This window comes from Vidua chalybeata, chromosome 15 (assembly GCF_026979565.1).
Source record: "Vidua chalybeata isolate OUT-0048 chromosome 15, bVidCha1 merged haplotype, whole genome shotgun sequence".
In the NCBI taxonomy this organism is placed as follows: Eukaryota; Metazoa; Chordata; class Aves; order Passeriformes; family Viduidae; genus Vidua; species Vidua chalybeata.
Genome location: NC_071544.1, coordinates 13,246,051 through 13,272,188, shown reverse-complemented (window position 1 = coordinate 13,272,188; position 26,138 = coordinate 13,246,051). Strand labels below are relative to the sequence as shown.

The 26,138-nt window shown below is 42.7% G+C and overlaps 1 protein-coding gene across 1 annotated transcript; it reads right to left on the bottom strand.

Moving 5' to 3' along the window:
* Positions 1-20,154: 20,154 nt before the first annotated feature.
* Positions 20,155-26,059, bottom strand: MRPL22 (mitochondrial ribosomal protein L22; the record flags this gene model as incomplete). Its single annotated transcript, XM_053956949.1, has 7 exons — positions 20,155-20,453; positions 21,585-21,654; positions 22,495-22,572; positions 22,884-22,949; positions 24,066-24,201; positions 25,383-25,428; positions 25,960-26,059. Coding segments are annotated over 7 exons (708 nt in total), but the record flags the coding sequence as incomplete, so codon positions are not given.
* Between the last annotated feature and the right edge of the window lie 79 nt (positions 26,060-26,138).

Sequence of the window (26,138 nt, the reverse complement as noted above, 5' to 3'; positions counted from 1 at the left end):
TCCAGTTGTATTACTCATGGAATCTGGGCTAATTTAATTACTTTTTGATGGAAAGTGCATGATTTTGCAGACGGTAGCTGTCTGCAGGGCCACACACAGTTGCTGATATCTTTTCATGTTCCTCTGTGATGCAAGAGATGATAAAAGGCCCAATTAATAAAGTCACCTTGAGAAGGAGACCTTCTGTTAATGGGAGAGCCAGAAGTGATTCACCCTTTGGGAAAATTCTATTTTCCTTATTTCCATCCTATCAAACACTCACCCACTCACAATATGCCTCTTGAAAACAACTGAATGCTAAGGGAGTCCATATGTCCACACTTTTCCAAAGTCTTTCAAAGAAAGGTAGCAATTAGAAGCATGTTTATAAATGGCATCCTGAGTTTGTGCCCTTTCCCTCTGTCACTCCAGTTCCATGTGCTCCCACTGGACCCTGCCAACCCCACACAAGGGTCCTCATCCCATATCAAAAGTCTGGGGATTGAGTGCTGACAATGCAGAAATAGCACCACAGAAAATGACAATAAACAGTTGTTTCAAAAGTATCCTGTGCTGTTCAGACAATTAAATCCCATTTTCCACTCATCCCCAGGCAAGGGAAGAGTCACAGACCTCCACCCAAGAGCACCACATGTGCTTCTTTTGCTGCCACCAACATCCAGAGCAGCCTCAAAGTCATTGCTAGGGCTTCTAGCAAGCTTCTAGGGAAGGCTGCTCCTCTCCTTAAATTCCTTAAATTCCCCATGGAAAAGGGAAAATATTTTTGTTTCTTGGCTGCCCAGATCACTTCTTCCTACAGGTCCAACCACTGCTCACTCTAAGTACACACAGAATCCAGTCCTGCAAAAGGAGCAAGGTCTCTGATTTTCTGATTTCACAGGGATTGAGATGCCAGCATGACACGAGCAAAATGAAATTGAGCCAATCAGCATTTCATGGTAAGTGCCCTGTCAGCAGGCAGAAGAGAGGTGGAGAGTATCAACTCATCCCCACAGCTCACAGGAAATCCTGACAGGCACATCAGCCTGCAGAGCATGAAACATAATGCTCAAGATGCATCTTGGAATTTGAGATTTACTCTCAAGGGTAAAGTGTTTGAGTTCTGCTGAACCATGCCCAGCTTTAAACAGCACAGAGAATAAGGACCATCAGCTCAGCTGCTTTCTCCAGAAAAGATGCACAAGATCTAGGTCATCATCTGTCAGCTGTGAGCAGGAAACTTCCCCAGAGAAAATTAGGCAGAGGAGGAGGAGGAAATTCGGAAGTGAAGGTAGAATAGTTTTGCAAAAAATGAGGAGGTAAGAATAATCTCTCCAGAGCTCTGAATCATCCTACAGATGAAGAAAATGGTGGGTTTTAGTGGTACTGTGAGATGCTGAGTGGTCTTAACCCCTCTCCTAAATGTGGATTATTTTCTATCCTAACTTACAAAACTATTATTTCCATTTAAATATCTATTCTACAGGGGCGAAACCACAATTTGTAAGGTTTTATCCCTCAGACTCTCTCAAAGCACTGAAGAAAGGAGTTGACAGAAAGCAAACGGCACACACAGAACCATGCCCATGCCTTGGAAACTCAGGTGCCCTGCCCTGAGGCCCTGTGATCTGCCAAGGACTGCACGCACAGCAGCAGAGGGAGTTGAGGATCTCTCCATGGGGTTTGGTGCCTCCACAGCAGAGGCTCTCACCATGAAACCCTGGCAGTGAAAGATCCTTTCAACACACAGTTCTCCTATTTATTACAGAGTCACAGAATGGTTGGGTGTCGGAACCCAGAACGTCCCTTGGACATTCTTGGATGTTCTGGGCCCAGGTCAAAAACATTTGAGACCCTGGCATGCAGCCAGAAACCTCTGTAGCTTTGAATCTGATCCATGGCACAATTTACCAACCTTGCAGGAATAACAAGAAAGCACAAAAGTTTAGATATTATAGTAGAAGTAGTCACAAAGTGAAAAGAAGAATCTTTGAGTGCTGTACAGGGGGGTTTTAGGCCTTGTACAGAGGGGTCTGAATTTTGTACATGGGGGTCAGAAGTTCTAAGATAGAAAGATTTAGGCGTGCCCTATCCTCCTCCTTTCTCCTTCTCATCCTCCATGTTCTTAGTAATGTTGATACTCACAGATTAGTTTAGACTAGAAAGTCACCATTCAATATAGGTAATAAGCATTAAGAAAAAACTATAAACATTTAACACGTAATATATAATATAAAAGATAGCACCAGCCCTCTGGGCAGTCAAAGAGTGTCAAAGAGCCTGTCAGAGTGTGTGTGTGTGCCTTTGTCTGACCTGCTTGAACCACAGCAGTTCAAGAAGAAAATCTTTTAGATAACATACAATAAACTACCTTGAGACCTGACAACTAAAGACTACTAAGTCTTTCTTTAAAAACATGAGTTAGAGGAGAGACTTTTCCACCTCTCGGGGTCACCCCAATCTGGGGGTGAGCCCCGGCAGTTGGGGTGGGGAGGGACCTTTAAAAGCCATCTAGTTCAAGCCCTCCCCACACCCAAATTCTTGAGATAAGCTTTCACCCTGGACATTCATTTCTACTAATGAGGCTCAGAGCCTGAAAAATCCAAAGGCAGCAGAGCGAGCACACACACCCAGCAGCATCCACACACACTGAGAGCAGCCAGGCTGGTACCTCGTGACCCCCCTTGGGACAGAGGAGGGCTCGAAAGAGAAAACCTCGACCCGGCAGCGCTGACGTTATCAGGCCTCCAGTACAATATTAAATTAGAGGCTTGGTAGTCCCTCTAGGACCACATACTTGTATTTGTAATACAGCTGAGCTACACTTAAAATGAGGACTTGTGAAAGGAGTAGGCTACTGTAAAAAGAATTAATTTTCTGTACTCCAGATCAGAGCCGTAGCACTGAAGTGAGGCTTTTGGAAACAGATGACCAAAAAGCAATAAACCTATTAAAAATAAACTTCAGCTGCACAAAAAGGGTGAAATAGTGACATGTCAAAGGTATGGTGCAGTTAAATGAACAGGTTTTCTGTTTTGCAAATCAAAGCAAATTTCCCTGAGAAATGGATTTTTTTTTGAACAAATTTATTTTTTAGGATGGGGCACATTGGAACTGCAGCTTGACTTTACAGCATGGCTCTGCATTAAGCAGACTTTTACTAAAGAAAAGAAGTTATAGATGTAGTTAGCCAGGAAAAAATTAAAGGATTATTTTGAGAATAGTTAGGCATTCAAGACCTTGAGAGACATTGCCTGGCACGGAAAATGCTGTGGAGCTGCAGATTTCAGTGCATGGTGATGATCGTGCCTTGAGCAGAGGCACAGACCCTGTTCAAAGGTGAGTGTCCCTTTTCCCAGTCTGTTTTTTGCCACTGACAGCTGTGGTTTGCACATCTGGCAGGTTGCAGCAAGGGCACATCCAGTTTATTCCAACCTCTGGCCCCTGCTCCCTGAATTTGATGACACAGACCAACCACTTTCATGTCCTGTCATAGGCACCTCCATCAGGTTCCACAGGTCCTGTGCATCACCTATTCTCAGCCCCATTGCTCCAAAAATATGTGTGCTTTTATCAAAGTCCTAGGGTTTGATGACCAAAAAAGTCTGGCTTTTCTCCCAGCCTGATGCAGACAGGTCAGAGATTCATGATACACCTATGCACATGATGGTAAGAGTTTTGTACCTTTGAAAACAAACAAATCAGACATTTCCAGGAGCTGCAATTCTTCAGAAAAACATCAGGCAAGGACTTAAAATTAAAATGGCAGAGCCAGCAATGGTTATGTGCACCCAAAACACATCCATAATGGTGAGGGGGAAACTGCCTCACCCTCAGGCCTTGGAAAAATTCATCCAGTCCCTGCAGTTTTCCAAAGTGACAAGGTTTTATTTACCTAAAAGAGATGTAGCCGGACTTTGATGAGCTCTTGCTGCTTTTTAATCTATCACTCAGGGAGCTGCTCTTGCAGGGAGCATTTGACACTGAGTGAGAGGCAGCAGTGCCTGGCAAAACCTGACTTGTCTGTTTTCACAGAGGCTGTGTTTGAGCATCCATCAGGTGTGCTGTGCACACAGCCCAGCCAGACTCTGCTCTCTGGCAAGTTTGGCAGACATCACAGCACTGTCTCTCACTCAGAGAAAGTGTTTTTTCTTCTCTCACTACTCAGATGAAGGAGAAACTCGAGGAGACAGTCATCCTTCCTCCTCACACCACTTTTGCACTTCACAGTAGCAGTGTTGCTGAGTTCTACAAAGTCTCCATCTTTTTCTTGCTCTGAATGTGGTAGGATGAAGCAATTTTATTCCACCTTTAATAACACACAAACTGGCATTTAATTTTTAATGCTAGCTTAAAACCCAGGAGGTTGCTGGGCTTTACAGGTGAAATCAATCTCCTCTTGGGTCATTTAGAGAGTTCAGGAGTCCAACACCACTGCTGGCAACTAATCCCTTCCTCCCCCCTCTTCCTCCCTCTCTCAAACATCCTTTGAATTTTGCTGGACTAAAGGCAGGGGTAAGACTAGGCTCCTGGGGTACTGCAGGGGCCATAAACCAACAGGAATTAAAGCAGGATATCCATGCCATGTTACTGAGCCCATTTCCTGTCAAGTGCAGTTCAGTGGCCCACAACACATCCCCTTTATCTACAGCTCTTGAACAGAGCTTGCTGCTGTCCCTTTCTGGTCACTTGGACTTTGCAGCTCTTAGGATGACCTGCAGTCTGGTTTGATCCTACCTGAAAAGGCTGTCTTGTCTAAGAAGAAGAAAAAAAAAAATCTAATGTATGAAGGAATAGATAAGAACATATTCCTGCAGAGATGAGTCCCTGAGGTTTTAGGGTTTCATGCACTACCAGCAAGTTCACCAGACTCATGACATGGGTCCATACCTCCAGTGTTTTAGAACTTACTTTAGAGAACAGACTGCTTTTTCTACTCTTTGGATTTTCTAAAGGGAAAGATCAAGAGACTAGAATTGAAGAGCAGAGAGGGAAAAAGCCACGAATAGGATTAGTTCCAAGAATATCAGCTACTTGTCAGCTCTGCAAAATAGCTGTTAATTTACAGAGGAGAAGTGTGCAGGTTCTTTCAGAGCCATACGTCAAAGCTGTCTCACTATGATACCTGCTTTTACTTGGCCTTCATATTATGGACCAAAATGGATTTCTCTGATTCTGGATAAACTGCACAAGGGTGATGTACACTGTGATTTATGGCTGCAAGTGCTTAAAATGCCTCCCACTAAATTTGTAGTGACCTTATCACACTATTAAAACCTGAAGTAAATAAGTGCACTGAGTAAAGGTTAACAACACCTCCAATAAAACAAACAGCAAACAGAGGGGATAGGAGATTCTCAATCCCATCACCAGCACAAACCAGGGAAAGAAACTGCTGCAAGTCCTGGCAGCACCAGGGAGGATGCAGAGCCATGCAGAGATAAGGAAAGTGGTTTAACACCTCAGCCCAGCAGCTCACCGAGCACGACAGCTTTGCTGTGACATGCTTTCACCTCGGGGAGCCCCTGGATCAGGATCCATAATGAGCCCAGGCTGGGCAAACACAGCAGCACAGAGGCTCCCAGGGCTGCCCCTGTGCACAGAGCCTGCATCGAGCTTCAAAGCCCAGAAACCACTGAAGAGGACAGAGCAGTAACTTCTTATGGCTCTGCAGCCATAAGAAAATCCTTTTGAGGAAAAAAAAAAAAACAAAAAAACGTTTATACTGTGGTCTGAAGAGAAAGTCATCACCAAATCTATCTCAGAGTCTTAATCAGAAGCTGAGTATTTTCCCTATAGCAACTGGTTTAAGTTTATTTTCTAAAAGACCATGCCCAGGTCATGCCTTCTATTGTGTCTGACAAAGATTTATAAGTTAGCAGATACCTAAATAAAATTAGTATCAGGAAGTAGAGGAACACTTGAAGGTGGACAAATGTAGACACTAATCCAGAGAAAGAAAAAGAAACTTTTAAGCCACTGATTTGAACAGATTCTTTACTGGTTTGTAGAGGGAGACATTCTCATCTCCAGTTGCCCCTTGTTACAGCCAGGTAACAATAAAGTTTTCTGCAACTCAGAGCATCAGAACACACCTTGCCCACCAGAACTCTAATAAAAACAATTTATGAAGGGGAAAAATATTTTTCACTAGAGATCCTCAAAAAAGGTGTTTTAAGTTAAAAAGGGGGAAACAAACCAATTTCTTAATGAAAGCTGAATAAATTTTTTTCTATTTGGCTTCTGCAGTTAGAAGTGGTTTTTTATTCCAAAATAAATTCTCATTTCCCATTTCATGTAAGTGTGAAGTTCTGAAAGTTTCTCTCCATACATTAAACTGCTTGAATATAACATTTAGTACTCCCAGCCTCATTTTCTCTCTGATACATCAGCAAAGGTGAGTCAGGTCATTAGAATTTCCTTTCTTTTTATTCCAACAGCAGTTGTGATCATAAATTCATTATTTTCATAATTGCTCCATTATAATTTAGTAATAGATTCACATTAATTTCAAAAGTCCTACTATGAGGGATTATCCAAACAAAATAAGAAACAATTACAAATAAATTTATCTAAACTCCTATTTAGAAAGCATTATCCAAACAAAACAAGTAATATGTAGCATGAAATTTATTTAACATCCTATTAAAAGTGATAACTTTAAGGCCAAAGAAAATATTTTACATAAAAGCACACAAGATAATTGACTTTTTCTGCTGTGCTGTTGAAGAACAAAAGATAGCCAGCACTAGTGCTAAATCAGACATGCTGAGCAGCCTCAGGGGCTTTACACCCCCAGGGCAGATCCCAGCAGCCCACCCAAGACCCCTCCTCTCATCCAGGCTGTCTCACCCTCCCCAGTAATCTTCCTTTAGGAATTCAGAGATTTATTACACCAGTAAGAAATTCACTTTTGCCAGGACAGCCAGGACTCCGTGGGAAGCTTCTTCTGCTATCTCCAAATCTCCAGGTTAAGAAACTCCTGCTCTGGAGCTGCAGGGAAGCTCCACGGGTGGTGTTTCCTGCTGCCAGCCCCAGCAGGTAACCACAGCCTCACCTGGGCAGCTCCACACCCCCAAAACCCCCAGCAACAGCTGTGGGGAGAAGCTCTGAGCACTTAACCACAAACCCTTTTCACCTGGTCTGACCTGGGTCACTCACTCAGGAACAGAGTATTTCAAGGAGAAAATACTACTCTTAAAGCCAAGGCACCTGATGCTCCTGCCTGCTTTGTCCAGTGTTCCTGCACTCTCCTTGCAGAAAGCACAGCAGATTATTGTTTGTCCCCTAAGGCTCCCAGACCTTTGTCTCACCTCCCACTATCTTGAATCATAAACTGTGTTATTGTTTGCCACTTCAGGGAGCAGCACACAGCTGAGCCTTGCCTTGGGCTGCTCTTTTCACTGTCCCTCCATTGGGTTGTAGCCACTTTTAATTTAAAACCCTCACAATTTTTTTTTTGTTGTTGTTGTTTTGGCATGTGTTGAACTGTTCTTGCTGGAGAGGTGCATTTTCTCAGCAGTAATGGAACTTGTATTGATGCAAAGCCTTCTGTGTAACAAATGCAAGGTAACCTTAACATGTTTCTGTATGTCTCAATAACTAGGTCATGTTCAGCATTAAGAAAAAAATGCTGCAGATCAGATTGCTGTCTACCATGCCCCACAAGAGGAACTCACAGCATCATTTTATATGATTTACTTGATCTCAGTGTCCAGTTTTACATCTGAGGATGTATGTCCATGGTCAGAAACATATCAAAGCAAACACTTAACTCCACCCATCAGTTATCTCCTGCCTCAGCCTTCCTGAAATGAGTCATTAGCTGCATTTCATCTCTTCAGTTCCAAAATTCAGCTGCAAAAATGGAACCCCTTTGATCTTAGATTGCCACTAATTCATAATTGATAACCCAGTCTGGAAGGAAAGGAAAAATTCGTCCCCATTAGTTGTTCCACTTAATATGTTCTGGTGCTTCAATTATGCAAAACCCAACTCTCAGGGCCTGACTGCTTTCCAAAATGTGAGCCAATGGAGGGAAGAGAAAAACCCAGATCGAATTATTCCAGCTGTAAATCTTTGTAATAGCATAGATGTCATGGGAGCAATACTCAACACTGAACAATTCTGTTTGTTTTCCAAGCTGTTCCTTTGTAGAATTCCCAAGGCATCCATAAATGACTCCAGAGAGTTCAGTGGAGGACTCAGGACTTGGTTCTCCCTCACTTACATTTTTTTGGTCAGGCCATTAGGCTGTGAGTTGTAATGACCCTTTTTGGCCCAAGGCATTAAAAGCCTTGGAGCTGGTAAGTGAGTAAGCGAGGAGGAATAATTAACACAAGTCATTATGATCTTTATTTTGTAGAAGAGAAACTGTCACTTCTTTCTGTAGACCTTTGAATTATAAATGTTCAGAATATGAGCACGGTGAAGAAAACAGCATTGGGCCAAAGTGTGTTTTTTTGCTGGGAGACTGACAGAAGCAGGACTACCCAGCAGGGAACTCAGCTGAAAAGGCACAGATGCCTGCAGCACCTCATGAATAACCAGAAATCAAAGATATGGATGTGTCTGTACCTGTGTTCTGTCACCCAGCAGGTTGCTGGGCTTAAAGAAGAATCTTTGGGCTTGCATTTCTCTCAGACAAAACTGTACAACCACGCAGCAAACTCCCAGGAATCAGGGGAAATTAAAGCCTGAAATTGCACAGGTGCTGGTCAAGATCAGGAGGATCACCTGTTGAGGACATTTTGGTTCCATAGTTCTCCAGAATTCACCCACATTAGCAAAAAAAAAAAAAAAAAAAAAGAAAAAAAAAAAAAAAAAAAAAAAGAAAGAAAGAAAGAAAGAAAGAAAATAAGTAGTTTAATTTTCTACTGGCTTGTGTCAATTGACTGATAGACTTCGTGCTTTAGGAAGGTGGGAGTTTTCCTGGAGTAGGACCAGGATAAGGTGCCTTTTCTGGAAGGCATCACAGCTTTTCTTTTTCAGGCACCTCCAGGATCTCCCCTCTTCCTGTTACTGATTTCTATAAATTTCAATCTCTTCCACACTTGTCCTTAAACCTGGTGAGCAGCTCCTGACACTGCTGGGAAGCCTGGGAGGTTCAGAGTATGAAGGCAAGATCTTCCTTCCTGGAGTGAGTTATGCTAAAGAAAAACACAATTATTTTGCAACAGAAATTCACATCTGCACTTTTTTCTTATGTCCAATGAGTTTCCTACAGTGGCAAAGTAAAGTCAAAGGCTTAAGGCAAATGGAGGGAACATCTTCACATTGCATTTATTGCCAGAATGTGTCAAAGCCATCACATAAACCTCCTTGCATTTTCTGGTACATTTTAAGGGCTAAGCTATTAACCTCTTACAAGAATAAATCTATCGGGTTCTCCAGGCTTCCCTTGCTCTCTTATTACTTCCAGGTCTAAATCCTTTTGGCACTTGGAAATTGAGGGGTACCCCATGCCTTTTACAAACAGACAGATGCCACTTGTCCTCACAGACCATCCCCTTCCCCCTTTTCTTTTGTCATGTGCTGCAACACACCTGCTCTTACCTTTGCACTCCTGGTATTCTCATTCCCACCCAAATTTCCTCTCATTTCTCAAGAGAAATATATGCCTCAGCCTTGCACAGGTCTGTGAGAGCAGGAAACTCTCAGCTGCCTTCCTTGGGCAGTGCAGACCCTTCCCCACCCATGTCCTGCAGGGGACAGAGCTCTGGCTTTGCTGGCACACTTTGGGGATCCTGGATCGTGGCCAGCAGGACTGGGACCATTGATCCAGGGCCAGTCCTTGCCTTGCATTTTGCTTCTCCTGCTGTGTGTTTTCCTGTTGTTTTTATTTTTCACAGACACCTGGCAAAAGAAAAACAACCCTGCACCTCACAGACATTTTAATAATTCATATTCAACTTCAGTCACTGGAAGTTTAATAAACAAGTACTTATTAGAATAAAATAACTTCTTAAAGTGGTCACTTTTTAGGAATGAAATCACAATAATTACCTGTAAGAATATGTATGACTAACAAACATTCAGTCCTCCTGTTTTCATTCTTTTGTTCATTTGCATGAAAGACTTCCCCACTGTTCCCCTTGCCTCTGTTTTAGCAAAGACTTTGCCTTTAATGGGACTGAATATTCAGCTAGGTTCAAACCCAAATTTTTATGTAAAGAAGCTACTCATAGCAACCAGCACATCCTGGAATCCATTAAAAATAACAAGAGGGATTGGAATGAGATTATTTCAAGAGCTCTCTTGCATTCACAGAAAAACAGATTTATTGCACTTGCAGAGAAGCTCTCCCAGGCAAGGGAGATGCAGGTGATAACACTGAGTCCTCCTGGTTTTTCCTCTTGTCCACAAAGCAAAACCATGAGGATTTCTGAGCTAATTTCATCCCTGAAAACCAGCTTGCCATGCACTGAGAGCCTGTTATCAGCACCGCCTGTTCCTGCAGCCTCCTGCCTTCAGCCCTCCCTCGGGATGCATTGCAGGTCCCTGTGAAATTCCACCTGCACTAAATGGAAGCAACGGAGAATACTACAGAAAACTAAAATAAACCAGATGCTGCTAAGTGGCAACTACAATAAAAACACCTGCAAGAGCCAGGAAAGCAGGTTGAAAAGCTGACACCCTCAGAGCAGGTAAGCCCAGCAGCCAGCCCAGCATCGTGCTGCTACAAGCAGTGAGCACATCCTGACCTCCCACCCTTGACCCAATCACCTTCTCACAGGGCTCCAGTGAAATTTGGGCTCACCAAATAAAAAGCAGCGTGTCCCCCTAAGAGCAGTGCACAGTGCCAAATTGCAGCCTGCCACCTCAGCTGCCACCCCTCTGGGAGGATGCAGGCTGTGTTTTCATTCAAGGGAAGGGTTTTTTTTTATTTCTCTCACTTAAAAATAGCTATTTTCATAAAAAGCATCTTTCCCACACTCCCACTCACAGCAAGAAAATGGAAAGTGATCCAGAGACTTTAGGTTTCTCCTTCTAGCTCTTGACAGGGGAGATTTTCAGGAAGAAAAAGAAACCCTAACAAGATAATTAATTGTTTTGGGGGACATATATTGTGGAACTCTTGAATGGAAGAGAACATGGGGATAGGAAAATGTTGACTTTCTCAACAGGGAAAAATAAAACATTTCCAAATCAGAGGCACACACACCCTGAGGCTGTAGCTGAATTTTTGAAGGGCAAGTCCTCAACTAAGACTTTCCTCACTGGCTGCCCTGCAGTGACCTCATGCAGCAGCCCCTGTAGGAGCCTTGAAGTCACCATCTCCAAAGGCACAGGCTGGGAGGTGCCTCCTGAGCAGGATGCACATTTAACTCCAGGGCTACAAACACAGGCCAGGTGAAGGAGCAGTGAGTTCTCCTGTGTCAGGTCACACATGGCCTTTCAAGCTGCTCTTCAAAGCAGAACATCTTCCTTTGGACCACAGAGCCACAGGCAGCTCCAGCTTAGGGTTCTGGGGAAAGGTTTGTGATAGAGGAGCCCTGATTAGAAGCCAAATGAAGCAGGGTAAATTTGTAGAGGTTTTAAGAACAAGTTTTACTGATTGCCATGCACCCTTAAATGCTGAAAGTCTGTTGATCCCAAAGGTCTGGGCTGCCAAACAAAAGTCACAGGAGCCAAGGAGGTTTTCTTTGAAGTCTTGCTTCTAGTTGCTTACAACTTGCATTCCTCAAACTAAATGAGCTGCAGTTTGGCTCTCTGTAGATAAAGGTGTCACATTTGCACCATACCCAAAGAGCTCCCAGAGTTCAGTCATTGCTCTGCACCGTGCAGGTTCCTGCAGGAGTTCATCCCTCTAAAGCACAGTGGGGTCTTCTGGCGAAAGGCACTAAGTCCCATGTTTTCCTGCACATCCCACACCTCAAGTTTGTTGTTTTTTTTTTTTTCTCTAAGAGCAAACTAAAATGAACTGAACATTAGTGTGGCTTAGTTCTGTAGCAGATCTTTAGCTGATATAAATTAACAGAGCTCTGACCCATATTCCTCATTCACACTTCTTGCCAACCCAGGAATGGGGAGTGAAACACAGCCAGGAGGAGTATAGTTAACAACAAGAGCCTTGGCTTCAACAAGGTCAAGGACTCATCTTTCACCTTCATTTTGATAACCCTCATGCCAAAATCAGAAGAGGAAAGAGGCATTTATTTCATTGTCCTGGAGTTCATTCACTCTGTGTTTTATAAGAGCCTGTGTTTTAACTTTGTGTTTTCTGCCAACTCATTTTCCCTGGTGCACTGGCAGAGAAGCACACCGGGCACAAAAATCCCAACAAAAATACTGACCATGTTTGGATCTAACCTACTTTGGGAATCTGGGATGCAGAGGAAGTTGAACTGGCTACCCAGTTCCAGCTGTTAAGAGTGCCCTGGCTTCTTTTAAAGCTTATTTATGTACAGATCAAACAAACAGACTTCCAAGAGCTTTCAGTTAACTTTGGTGCCAAACTTTGATGTCTTCACCATTTACAGTAATCATTTTTATGTGCATTTAATATTATTTTTTTAGTCCAAAATACTATACATAAAAAGACCAACTTCATTTAAAATACGCAGCATTTTTGCTATTTGAAAACACTGCATTTTTAATTTGTTTCTTATCAGCAGAGTACTTCTGGGGCAAGGAGAACATCAAGTTTTTAATGCCTTTCAGTTGATTTAAATTAATATTTTATGTTTTTATTCAAAAGAGCTGACTGATAGAAGGGTGCTGACATTTTTTTCACACTCTTTCTCTGGCATGCGTTATATGCAAAGTAATGGTGATTTCTTAAATGTTTGGTGCTTTATTCCATGATGAGTACCCGGAAGATAACATTTCCACACTGTTTAATGCACTTGGATCACTGCTCAAATGCCCAGGCTGGGTAGGAAAGGGTCCCCAGTGTCTCAAGGTTAAGATTTTTATCTCAATATATCAAACATTTGTTTTAGAGGCAAACACTACCTTTGTGTGCTTGGAAGCCCCATCCCCTCAAAACAACAAAGCAGGGAAGTGTTTCCCTCCTTGGCTCTGTGTCTGCTGAGCTCTTTTTGAAAAACATAGAAAGCCAGAAAGAGAAGAGTGAAACTTTTAATCAAAAGGGCCCTGAATGATTTCTACTGCATTTAATAACCACTTCATCACTGTCTCTGGATGAAAGTGCTGTATTGGATTCCATAGCTGACAGGAGTGGTGAGGCAGAGGACAGTCTTCAATTGGGAAGCTGCACCCCTCTCCTTTTAAAATCAATGGAGGAGGAGTATCTGAAGTTACCTTTTCACTGCTGAAGGCTTTCCCTTCCTTTAACCCAGGTAGCTCAGAGGCTGGTAGAAATGTGGTACCTGCAGGATGGAGCTCAGAGAGGATTCACTGGGGATGCAAACTCAGACTATCCCTGCTACAGCTACCAGAGTCACAGACAGGATCTGGAAGTGTCTGGAAAACAGGGGGTGTGGCAGGCACATTCTTCTCAGGATTATTTAATAGAGGAGCACAGAGGAAAGAAAGAGAAAACAATTTCTATTTCTGCTCCATGTTTTTCCCATGTGGAATGTGTTTGGAGAATTGTTTACCTGGGGTGATTGCTTGATTGGATTCTGGTGAGGATTGTTTGAGCCTGATGGCCAATCCAATCCACCTGTGGCTGGACTCTCACCAGAGGGTCACAGGTTGGGAGTTAGATATAGTAGTTAGAAAAAGTAGGTATGTAGTTTTAGTATCTCCTTTAAATAGTATAATAATGTATTACAGAATAGTTATAATAAAGAAATCATTCAGCCTTCTGAACTGGAGTCAGACATCAGCATTTCTTCCCATCGGGTTCACCTGCATTTACAATAGGGGGGAACTTAGAGGAGGACTGTAATCACACAGCCAAGTCCCACACAGCACAGGTTACTGCAGTATTAGCACCACATTTTTATAGAAAGAAAATATTATTGCCATTATCCACGAGGGCAAAGTACAAGGGGAAAAAGTTTCTCTCTCTAGGGCAGATGGAGGAGGAGGAGAGAAGCGAGAAGAAATCATTAGTAAAATAATTGGCTGCCTGCTTTGCACAGTTGCCACAAAATGTTTATGCTGTCAGTGCCATGAGGGTATTGACTTGCCAAAGTCACAGCTGTGCCAAGGAACTGTCAACCACGGGGGCTGCTGTTGCTTTTCACCTTGTAGGTATATGATGCACCCCTGAGCCATCACCCCCATTGCCCTGCTTTCCCAAGAACCATATCAGAAAGATTTATTATCAGCCTCCTTCTGAAACCTAGGATTTTGGCCCCCATGATTGCAATCAGGAACAACCATAACATCTGAAAATATCTCTGAAAAATAAAGATAGGATGCTGTGTGATAAAGGATCTGAATTAAGTTTGTGGAGGGTTTTTTTTTAAGTGAGTAATAAGTTGGAAGCTTCTGTGTCAGAGAACAAAAGACCTGTTGTTTTTCCCTGCTGTAGATAGAAAGAAATGTTAATATCTTACATTCAGGCAAAATGATACTGAGTTTATTCCAGGAGTGTGCTGGAGTGGGGCAGAAATGTCACTTTATTAAAGCAGTTTTTTTGCTTTTCCACCTCATTTTCCAACTAACTTTAACAAAACACAATTTGAAGAAGGAAGGATGCCTTTGTTTTGTATCAAAGCAGATGGATGTAAAAAAGAACTCCTAAGATACCCAGAAGTGGTTAACTGAACACGGGCAATCGTTGCAAAAATACCATCCAGAAGCCTCCCTTATCAGCAAGAAATCATATTAAAGAAGGGCATGGTCTGGGAAGGAAAGACATGCACCACACAGTAACTTACTCATACATTCCACGTGTAAAGAAAGCTTCTAAGAGCACCACCCTGAGAGCAGCTGCAGCTCCCTGCAAGTCCCTGCTGCTCTGGGGGTGGTGAGCACACTCAGCACACGGCAGGCATTGCCTCTCATGGCTATCTCAGCCCAAAGCCAAACTGTTAAATGAATAAAATCCCTGCAATCCCTGCATACTAGATCAGGACACGAGAAGATTGCCCGTGTTGCTGAGAGATTATCAAGTGAATAAATCTAGCATGTGACAGATAAAACAAATACCCATTAAAAATACAAATCTCTCAACACTAGGAAGAGAAATGCATTCCCAGCACAGACTCTGAAAGCCTTCAAAAAGACAGGCATATCCAGCATCAGAACAGATGGAGAAGATGAACAATAATTGCTTTCCAAGTATCCATCCCCACAAAAGCAGTGAGTACAGGCCCCCTAAAGAGACAGATAATAAGAGTAAAAGAAAAATAAAGAGTATCTCTGAAACACCTTGGACTTGATGAGAATAGCTGGGAATTTCTGCTATGAAGTGTGACATACTAGAGACAAATGCAAACACTTCTGGCTACTCAGCCAATAGTTTAGTTGGTATGGCCTTGATCTTAGAAATTTCCACTGACTTTTGGAGGTAAGAGAGGTGTAACTGCACCAGACTTCTGATTCTTGCTCTTGACTCCAGTCAGCCCAAAGTAAATCCAAGTTTCAAATAATTTTGCCTCTTCCCTTTGCTGATTTTAGAATCCACCTTCCCTTCCTAAGGGCACCTCAGTTCTGGTTGTTTCACACTCAAATTTCTCCAGATAGACCTTGGTCTAGAAAATGAAAATTGTCTTGCCACATTCACCTGTCAAGAGAGAGGGCAGCAGCATGAGGCTTATTATTAATTACTTAATCAGCCACTTGTGGGGGTTTCTGGGCTCATGCCAGCTCTCCCTTCAGAGTTTTTGGACAAACAGTGTGAGGGGCAGGACTCCTGTGCACTCTCCCAAGCTGTTTCACTACACCTGATTTATAGCATGACACTACTTGTTCTAGCCCATAACCTTGAGCTTGTAAACTACACAGGGGAAAATTTACTAACTACTGAGTTCATCTTAATGCACTCTTGGGAATCTTAAGTGGGGAAAAAAAGAAGGGAAGGAATTGGGCATCTAGAGGAGCTGGTTTTGAACAGCAACCCTGTACTGGCCCAGTGCAGTGTATCTCACTCTGCTTCCATTTAAATAAAGTTTTAATTTACACAGCCAGCATACAGTAAGGACCCATGTTTATCTTGCTCTGAAGGTAATAATCAATAGGAGAGTTGTAGACACATTTCCCAGCTTATTAGCTGCACACATGGATGGAGTTTCCCACAACAGCATGTACAAATGCCTTTACTCTACTCTTAGCTGGCATCAGAGTTTGATTAATAACAGAAGACAGAAAACTGGTTTGCAACTTTTCTATTAGGAGAGAAAATTGTCACCCACATAACAGACAAATTCCTAGTAAAGGAATGTAAACAGGAAAGCACTGAGAGCTGGATCATGGGTGCCAGAGCCTTGATGGCTGCACTGCTGTGCAATACACACAAGCACCACCCACAGATCCAGAAGTTATTCAGATGCTCTGCCCCACATTTTTTGTCATTTTCAAGTGCAAACTTTTAGGTTAATTTCCTCAGCTCATACTCTTGAGGTGAATGTCTAATTTGCCCAAGGTAGAGTTAGGCTCTCCTTGGCTCGTTCCCTTCAATGGCAGCCTGCCCTCTGTACTAATTTACAACTTCCTTGAAACAAGCAGAGAGTGTTGATGTTACAGAGTAAATACAAAATGAACTCTGCATTCACTGACTATTCTCAAGAGATATCTTGCTCCTTACTTCAGTCTAAGTATTCAAAAGTCAGACCCTGAAACTTTCTCCTCAAGTTATTTTTGCCATGTAAGGCTCCAGCAAACAGCAACTTGAGTGATTATTTCTGCCATTACAGTCTCTTACTTTGTTCAGCTTTTAATTATTTTAAATTACATGGCTGAAGTGCTGCTGGATAGATGTCATTCAGCAATAAAGGCTTGTTCCTTGAAGAGCCTGAACTAGGGGCCTTTTCAGCAGGACTGTAGCTCATATGCTGGGGAATGTCACACTGTTTCTGTGGTTCACTGAGGACATTAGGAGTAACCTTATTTCTATTCAAAGCAGAATTGTGTTTGCAAATTACTTTCCAGCATCCCAGCAGTGGATTCTCAGAGGGACTGGGAGGAAGCAGTGATTCCTGTTGTTCCTTCACTCCAGTGACTGAAGGATTTCCCAAGTGACAGCGCATTGCAGAGACAGGACTGTCACACAGCTCCTGTTTGTGCCAACAGGGAATCACAGGATTTGTACTGCACAACCTTGCTCGAGCCAAGTTCACACCAGGTACAGCAACACAGCTGAAGCACTGGGCAGAACACACCTGTCAGTGCCCAGGTACCAGCTGAGCCCTCATGCAACCCCACCAGAGCAGTTCCCAGCACACACCTGGGCAAACCAGCAGTACCCAACTCTCCAGTCACTGACTCTGACACTCTCATTTATCTTCCATGTTTAAAAAAGGATGATGATCATTTTATAACTACAATAACGAGCATTTCTTACTCTGCTTTTGATGAACCACTTCATTAACAACTGCCCAGAAGTCTTAAAAAGGAAAAAACAAACAAACAACCACACACATCCATAAAGATATCAGGCTGTCTGACTAAAGTACTACTTTCTCAGTGGATACTTCAATATGTTTATGAACAAGCCCAACAGCAGGTTTACAAGTTTCTCCTCAGTTAAATCTCACACTGCTGAGCAGAGCTCACAGTTCTGCTCTCTTCAGATTTCCCTGAAGCCTCACTACACCTTCACAAGTACTTGCTCCTTCTGCTGTTTCTGTACCACCAGCACAAACACACACCAGTGGTGAGTTTACAGTGCCCCCAGATGTTACTCATGAAATCAGCACCAAGTAGAGGCCTCACTGCCTCTCCATCCCTTCTGGTGGCAGTTCATTTTAAAACATTCTTTTATAATAAATGATCTGCTAAAGGCTTATTGCAGTTAGCATGGAATTTTGTGTCTGAATCTGTACCAAACACCTAAGGTGCAGATGTACTATAATTACCATGAAAGCACAGTAGAATCAAACCTCTAAAATTTATAAATATACAATTATATATAGAAATTACCAGTATAAAGCTGTGTCACTAGATCTTACTGAAATGGAAAAGGTTCAGGTTCCCAGCATTCTGATGGACCTACCACAGAAACCACTCCAGACATTCTTACCACCCTACCAGGGAAAGGCAGGGACCAAGCCAGTTCCTCACCTCACCCAATCTCCCATCACTCCTGTCAGACACAGCTGTGGAGCTTCCTTAGCCAGCACCATAAAGATCAGTTCTGGGTTATGCATGTTTAAGACAGCAGAAAATGCCACCAAGGCACAGAATACTAGAAACATGCCAAAAACGAGTTTTCCCACTTACTGTCTTGAGGAAGAAAACAAGAACAAGCAACAACCTTGCTTTTTAACTGAAAAACTTTTTAAAGCCCAGGTCTGTTTGTTTAAAGGACTTTCAGGGCCACCTGCAAATCATAAAGAAGCTGGAAAATAAATCAGTCACATTCTCACTTCTCTCTCTGTCTGTGGATTCATAACCAGAGTAATGATATCTCTAAGGATGCAGCCTTCTCTGGAGCTCCAGAAAGGATCTGAAGCAAAAGCTACAGCATGCAGGAGAAACAGGTACTGGAATAAAATACTTAGGAGCCAGGGTTTAGATATTTACATGTGTCTAAGTGTAATATATGTGAGTGCTTATTAAATTTGGATTATTTTGCAATTTTTTAGTCTTCTCCCAGATCAGTGATCCCCAAAAAGATTATAAACAATTCAAGTTTGCTACAACTTGTAAGAGATTCACTCTGACAGCGGAGTGTAAGGGCAGCTGGCAGAGCCCAGCACAGCTGTTTATCACAGTACAACAGAAACAGTTCTTCAAACACACATCAGGGACTGCAGAGATAGAGAGTTTTATCAGAACACACCTTTCAGGCAAGTTACTAAATCGTGGCTTTACAGCAAGAAATGTGTTTGAAAGTGCACTGCAGAGAACCAGATTGCAATAGACTCCCATTAATGGAACTGAGCTCTCAATGTGCTTCTTGTGTAACTTCACTGTCCCCTAATACTCTAAACATCATGAAACCCTTTCTTCAATAGCCAAAAGAAACCACTCTCTAGCAACCTTTGTTATGACAATAAAAATAATATGTTTCCTTACAGGAACTGTCCCTTCCCCATCATCCAATACTGATCAAAGTAAACACATGTAAGAAAAGCTACCATGAATTGTTGCAGTAAAAAGACCCAAGTGAGGTGAGCAAGCTCCCACTCCAATGTTCCCAGAATGGAAAAGAAAGGTCTAAACATCAGACATGTGCATGTACAAGCAGCTGCTCATTCTGTTTCTATGCTGATGTTCAACTCTGACCATCTTGGTTTGAAAATCTGACTGAGCAAAATGAGATTCCTCCTATCAATCTGTCTTCTTCTCTTCAAAGAAGTAATGATAAAAATGAGATTGTTTTCAGAGAACTGAAAGCCTGATTTGTATATGCAACAAGCCATTCTATATTAAATCCATGGAGGGTTTCACTTTCCTCAATGTTACAAAAGCAGTTTGTTTCCAGACAATGCAGAATTAGTTCACTCTTTACCAAAAAAGCTTTTCTCCATATTTTGCCTGTTACCCACAATGAATTTCCAGAGAGAACAGCCTGAACTCCCATGCCTGTATCAGATTATTAATGCCATGGGCAAAATCCAAAAGAGTTTGACCATTCTGGAAGTTTTCACTGCTACCTCCTCTCTGACAAACTAAATATTGCCACCTACTGACTGCCAAAGCCTGAACTTCCAAGGATTTTTTAATTTCCCTCTCCCAGACACAATGCCCAAGACACACAACGAAGGCTGTTACAGCCCAGATAAACAAAAAAATTGATGTCTGATATTCTGAAATATTATTGTTACTTGGTTTTGTCCACTGTTACTTGTTCTCTTCCAATGTTGTAACTATTTTAATATGTCAAATTTTAGTCTGAGGTTTGATCTTGCAGCATGACTGTCAAGCACACAGTTTTACAATAAAAGGCCCACCATACATAGCAAGAGACACCAAGCTTTATAACAGCACCATATGTTTTAGATTTGACAGTCCAGAGTTGAGCTTGAATGCTGTGGTCCAAATAACTCAGAAAAAGTAACATCTGCTGCTCCAAGATTTTTCCATACCCTTGACTTGACAAATAAGGAAAAACCCATGATTTTTCTCACATCATCCAGCTCCAGCAGCATCAAAGATGTAACTAAACCATGACTTTAATTAATCCTTTATATAATTACATTGCCCAACACGAGATACCTATACAGCCACTAAAGTGTATCACAGCGTGTGAACAAGGGTTCTGTTTCGCAGCTGCTGCACATATTCCTTTGCTTGGTCATAGCCAGTCCTTGGTGGTTCTGGGGGAGGAGGAGGACCTTCCACCAGCTTCACAAAGTAGTGGCACCTGCTGATTTTCATCATGCCAAACATGCCCTTGCCGTGGCACCGCAGCCGCTTCACGTAACGGCCCCTGCCCGTCTGCGACTCCGCTGAAGGAAAAAGGATAGGGGAGAGAAGATTATTCAGTCAAGAACAAACTGCTACAGCTGCAATAAAACACCTGTCTTGCCAGGATATTTTTCATGGCTGCTTCCAGAAAGTTAATTCTACTCGGGATTCTCCCCTCCATCTTTCTTCTGTTACATTTAGCAGATCACTGCTACAGAGGAACCCATGAGCTGCATTAATGCTCTGCAGGAGCGCCAAAAAGGGGAATTTAGAAAGCAGGCACACAAAGATAAATATGTGGTGAAGGACAAATCACACTGAGCAATTACTAGATTATACAGCTCTTCTGAAGGTGGTATGTGTTTCACTGCCTTTCAGTAGTTTGTCTCATGAATTCCTGTAAAGCCTTACAGACTTCATTTTCCCTCCTTTCTCCCTTTATTGCATTCATCACAGGTATTTTCATTATCTGCACATCCAGTCCTGCACTACAGCTGAGCCTTCTTGTGGCAGAGGCCTGGAAGGCTCCAAAGAATTCTAATCAAATCTCTCTACAGTCCAGGTGACTTTAAGCTTATGAGGTCAGTTGAGTGAAATTTATCCCCTATTAGACAAAATGGTAATTTTTACTCTTAGGTGTTTTGAGGCCCAAACAAAAAACATTTCTCTAACATTTTCTAGGCTAAAAAGCACTTTAGTTATTACAAGCTAATCCTGCAAACCATCTACAGACAAGTCTTTTTATTAAGAAGTTTGCTGTCATTACCCATTTACTTTTATACTGTGTCTGATGGAAGTTTAACTTTGATACTGCAAATCAAGTTGTACCAGCCACAGACAAAGCTTCCAGCATCTCTGACTGGCAACATTAAAAACTAGAAACCATTTGCTTCTTGTTGTTCAATCTTTCAGATTTGTGTCAAGCATCTTCCTCTTCAGGACGTTCTGTTCAACAGGGAGCAAAAATTCCACTCTCAGATGGATACATCTATCTTAGAAATGCTGCAAACATGTGCCATTCATGTTTTGGTAAAGTTAAGTTTAGCAGAAACTGTCCTCTATTCACTTCTGGTGATTTCAAGCATCAAAATCTTATTAAATATAACACATTTCCACAGGGTAGGATAGAGTAGGATGACATTTTTGTAATGCACTAAATTTAAAAATTGTACCTATGTGTAAGTTTGATTTGAATTCCACATTGTGCTTTCTTACAGCCATTTCCTGTGCTTCTAACAGAACCTGTAACAAAAGGAAAAGAAATGGAAAAACTGAGGAGGAATTTAAAGAATGCTATTTCTTATCTCTAGATAACGTGAAAGAAATTGCAGATTTAAGTCAGTTATAGAAAAAGTATTTTATAAAGATAAAAACTGTTAAAAGACAAGCATCTTTTACATAAGGAAGTTCCCTGCATAGAATGAAAAAGCCTCAGGACAATTTTATTACATTTTTGGGGAGGAAAAGGAGTGGAAAAGATAGTTTCCACCAGCATTTGTCAGCCTTCCCTCCACAGATCTTTGTGTAATTAGACATCTGACTAGAAATAAATTCCAAGGTGGGCAAAATTAACTTGGTCTATTCAATATTTTCAGCTAATACAGGACATTTCTTTGCCATAATTATACCAGAAATCAACACTTCAGCCGAGACAATGAGTAATTTGAGAATCCAAACTACCACAGTGTATTCAAAGCTTTTGTGCCTTTACAGAATTTAGTCCTCTCCTTAATAATGTCCTTCATCTCTTACAGTTTAAGAACCAAAGCACACAGATGTAGCAGCCATTAGTGACCAGGATTCTGCACCTTTTACCATGAACTTAACACCAAGCAGAGAGGACACCCACATGGAATTTATCACCATGACAAGTTAGAACACTGAGCACAAGTGACCCCAACATATTCATAAGTCACAACATCACCTGACTACAACAAAAACATGTTGTTAGAATGTGCTCCCTACAGGCTTACTTGAAACACAAAAACCCACTGAAGTAGAAATGCCTCCAAACTTCTGGTGACAGATACTGATTTTCAAGTTTTCTGGAAACCAGGAGTGTTAAAGAATACTGCTATTTACCTCTTTGATCACCTTTGCTCCCTTTTTGTCACTGAATTCCAGCTGAGCAAGGGCCTGATCAATGGACATTCCTTTTATCTGCAATCAAAGTGGTAAAATTAACTTCTGCATTAACAGGTATTTCCTTTCTCTTATTCAGAAGAAAATATTTAAATTACACTGCTATTATAAAAACAAAAATACCGTCATTTCCTTAATTACCACTTCTTCAGTGTAATACCTTACAGCTAAACCAAACAAACAGCCATTCCCTGTCCAGATCCATGCTCATCCCCAGGACTCTGCTATAAAGATGCTGATTAAACTGTGATTGAATGAGGCTCTTAAGACAAATGCAGCAATTAAATTTTGCATTCTCTCAAGTACAGCACAAAGTACTCTTTGCTTACCAGTTTTGCCAGATACCACATCTTATCTTTGCTGTATTTTATTTCCCTCCTACAGTGATATATTTCCTAGGGGCAAAAAAAAAAGTTAAAGGATGAGTAATTTTGCTGTGAAAACAGGAATGGAGCATCCATGTCTGCTCCACAATCTATTTTCTTACTAGGAATAAAATAAGAATGGCTCTGCCTGCTATAAGAACAGCACATCAGGCATAGCTTTGACATTTGAAACTGAAAGCACTAAAAAAAGGTGCTGGCACACAGGAAAGTTTAATTTAATCTTATGACACTTAGCTTATAAGCAGAAGTCCCTGAAAAGGATAATCAGAAGGTTTATCACCATCTTTTCCTCTCATTCTCCCCACTTTAGAAGCAAAGATTGACACACCCATTCAGCCTTAAAAATATAACCCTGCTGTCAACTCAACTTACTGGGAGAGCAAATAAACAATATTACCAGAATGAACTTAATTAGCCCTTGAGAAGTAAAGAGGGTTTCAAGTTTGATTAACACAAAGAGCTGCCTCCACAGACCCATTTAACATTACTGCTAACAGGGACCAGCACCAGCTGGTAGAATCTAACATCAATGCAAATTTGAAAGAGATGGAACTCTTGATAAACAGGTAAAACACTGTCAATAGCTGCATTTTCACACACACTGCATCACTTCACAGCAGGGAGTTCTATGTCCTAGGCCACAATGTTCACAAAAGCAACCAAAAAATGCTCATGGCCCACAAAACACTTGCTTAAAAAAACCCATTTCTTTTCAGATGTAAATGCTTTTACTTTGCTGAGCAGTGTGTCTAACGAAGCCACAACATATTCATTCCTAATGAAGAAAAATGCTAACAATGCAATTCCAGAATATCAGTTCTTGACAGTACAATTTCTACCTCCTTCTAGTTCAGAAACTTCTGCAGAGAGAGGATGGGCCCCTTAGAGCTTGAGCCACACACTGAACAGGTGATCAGCTCCCAGGAACTCAAGGCTCCAATATAATTCAGAGATGGAAAGCATTCCAAGCGATATCAACTTCTACAACACAGCCAAAAATCCTAAATAATGAGCAAAGAAACTTTCAAATCAGTGCCCTGTGCAGTCACCCTGTGCAGACAGTGACAATCTGCTCAGAAATTGCTAAACATTCTCAGGTGAGGACATTCACGGGTGCATCCTTACAGCTGGTCTGCGAGGCTCTCCAGGCAGCTGGGGAGGGTAAACAATCCTGTTCTTCTTCTCCCACTTCCCAATTTTCTGCAGAGATGTGCTGGTGTGGATGCATGACAGAGGAAAAAGGCTGCCAGGTGCCAGCCACCTGCAAGGCAAGACCACAGCCTCAGCTGCTGAACACAGGAGTTCTTTGTCCCTGCCCAGTTTATCTGGAAAACTGTGAACTTGCTGTCTTGAAAAAGAGAACCAGCACATTTATATACTCAAAAAACCAAACTGTTAAATCCTTTATAGTTTCTGCTGAAAGGGCTTTTTAATTCAGCAAGAAGACTCAAGCTTCCTAAAGCAAACCATGAATGTTGGTGTGAGATTCCACATTAAGTGTCCTCAGACTGTCACACAGTCACAGCCACCTCTGTTCTGATGCTCTTGTGGGGTTCAGAACTCACACAAACCATTTATACTTTCCATACTTGTTTAACTTTTACCAACAACATATTTAGCAGTGAAAATTTCTAGCTTTTCAAGGGGCTGAGTATCTCAGAGCATTAGAGGTTTATAAACATTGTGACATTTGAGAAGAGAGGTGTTCTAAACTACTTCCAAAAACACAATCAAGTCAATCCAAAAACCAGACAGCTGAGAGCAATAAAATCAATTTTCAGGCAGTTTGCTCAGCTCAGATTCTTTAAAACCAAGCTACATTTTGCCCCCTGGTGCCTGGATAAAGCAGCAGTGGCAGCCACCGGTGACTACAAGAAACAGATGAGTTCAAGACCAAACACTGTGAGTTTTCCTGAGCCTTGAACGTCTTTGTGTGTGTGGCCAGCCTGTGCAAAGCATCTTAAAAATAACAGGCAAACAGAGCATGCCAAAAGGGCAGTGTACAGCATTGTTCACAGTAATATGTGAGCAGAAATTAGCATAATATACATATTTCAATGTCATGGAATATTTTTTCAGGTATTTGCAGGGATGCAGCTGGCAGTTCCAGTGCTCCTACAGCACAGCTATGGGATTGCTCCTGAATGAGGGGAAACTTCAGCAAGTAAGGAAAGCAGTGACTGGGGACAGCTCAGATACCACGTTACTGTGACCTGAACTGTGAAGTCAGAGAGAATATGGATGTCTGACAGAAAGAAGTGAGGAGAGAGACACCTCCATCATGGCACAAGCTCTGAATACACAGAAACACCACAGGGACAGAGAGTGACCCACAGCTCCAGGGCTGGGTGAGCCAGGGGACCCCAGAGCCCAGCCCCAGGTAGCCCAGCAGGGCAATGCCTGTCCCACTGCCCGGGGCACGGGTGGCAGAGCCAGACTCACCTCTCTGGCCGTGCCCAGCTGAGGAGACTCCGTGCCCAGGCAGCACCTGAAGGGAAGGGAAAGTGAGGGAGGCATGAACAGAATGATAAAATCACAGCATGGTTTGGGTCGGAAGGGACCTTGAAGACCACCCAGTCCCACCCCCTGCCATGGCAGAAACACCTCCCACTGTCCCAGATTGCTCCGAGCCCCAGCCAGACTGGCCTTGGACGCTTGCAGGGATGAGGGGCAGCCAGAGCTGCTCTGGGAAACCCGTGCCAGGGCCTGCCCACCCTCACAGGGAAGAATTTCTTCATAATATCTAACCTAAACCCGCTCGCTGCGAGTTTGAAGCCATCCCCCTCATCCTGTCTCTCCAGGCGCTTGTAAACACTCTCACTCCATCATTCCTGGACGCTCCCTTCAGACACTGTAAGGCTGCAACTTGGTGACCCCGAAGCCTCTCTTCTCCAGGCTGAACAACCCCAATTCTCCCAGCCTTTCCTCATACTATAGCCGCTCCACCCCTCCGTTCAACCCGGCGGCCTCCTCTCCAGCGAGACCCTCCCAGAGCAGCGCCGCGTCCCCTCAGCCTCACCCGCGCTCAGCGCCCAGCGCGCCGCCATCTTCCCGGCCTCGCTTTGCGGCAGCGCCCTGGGCGGGCGCACGGGCAGGGGCGCGGTTTGCGACAGTTTGCGGCGGCGTGCGCGGCGCTCGGCGGCAACGCCCGGGGCACGTGGGGCGGCGCGGGGGGACCGGGGCGATGGCGGCGGGAAC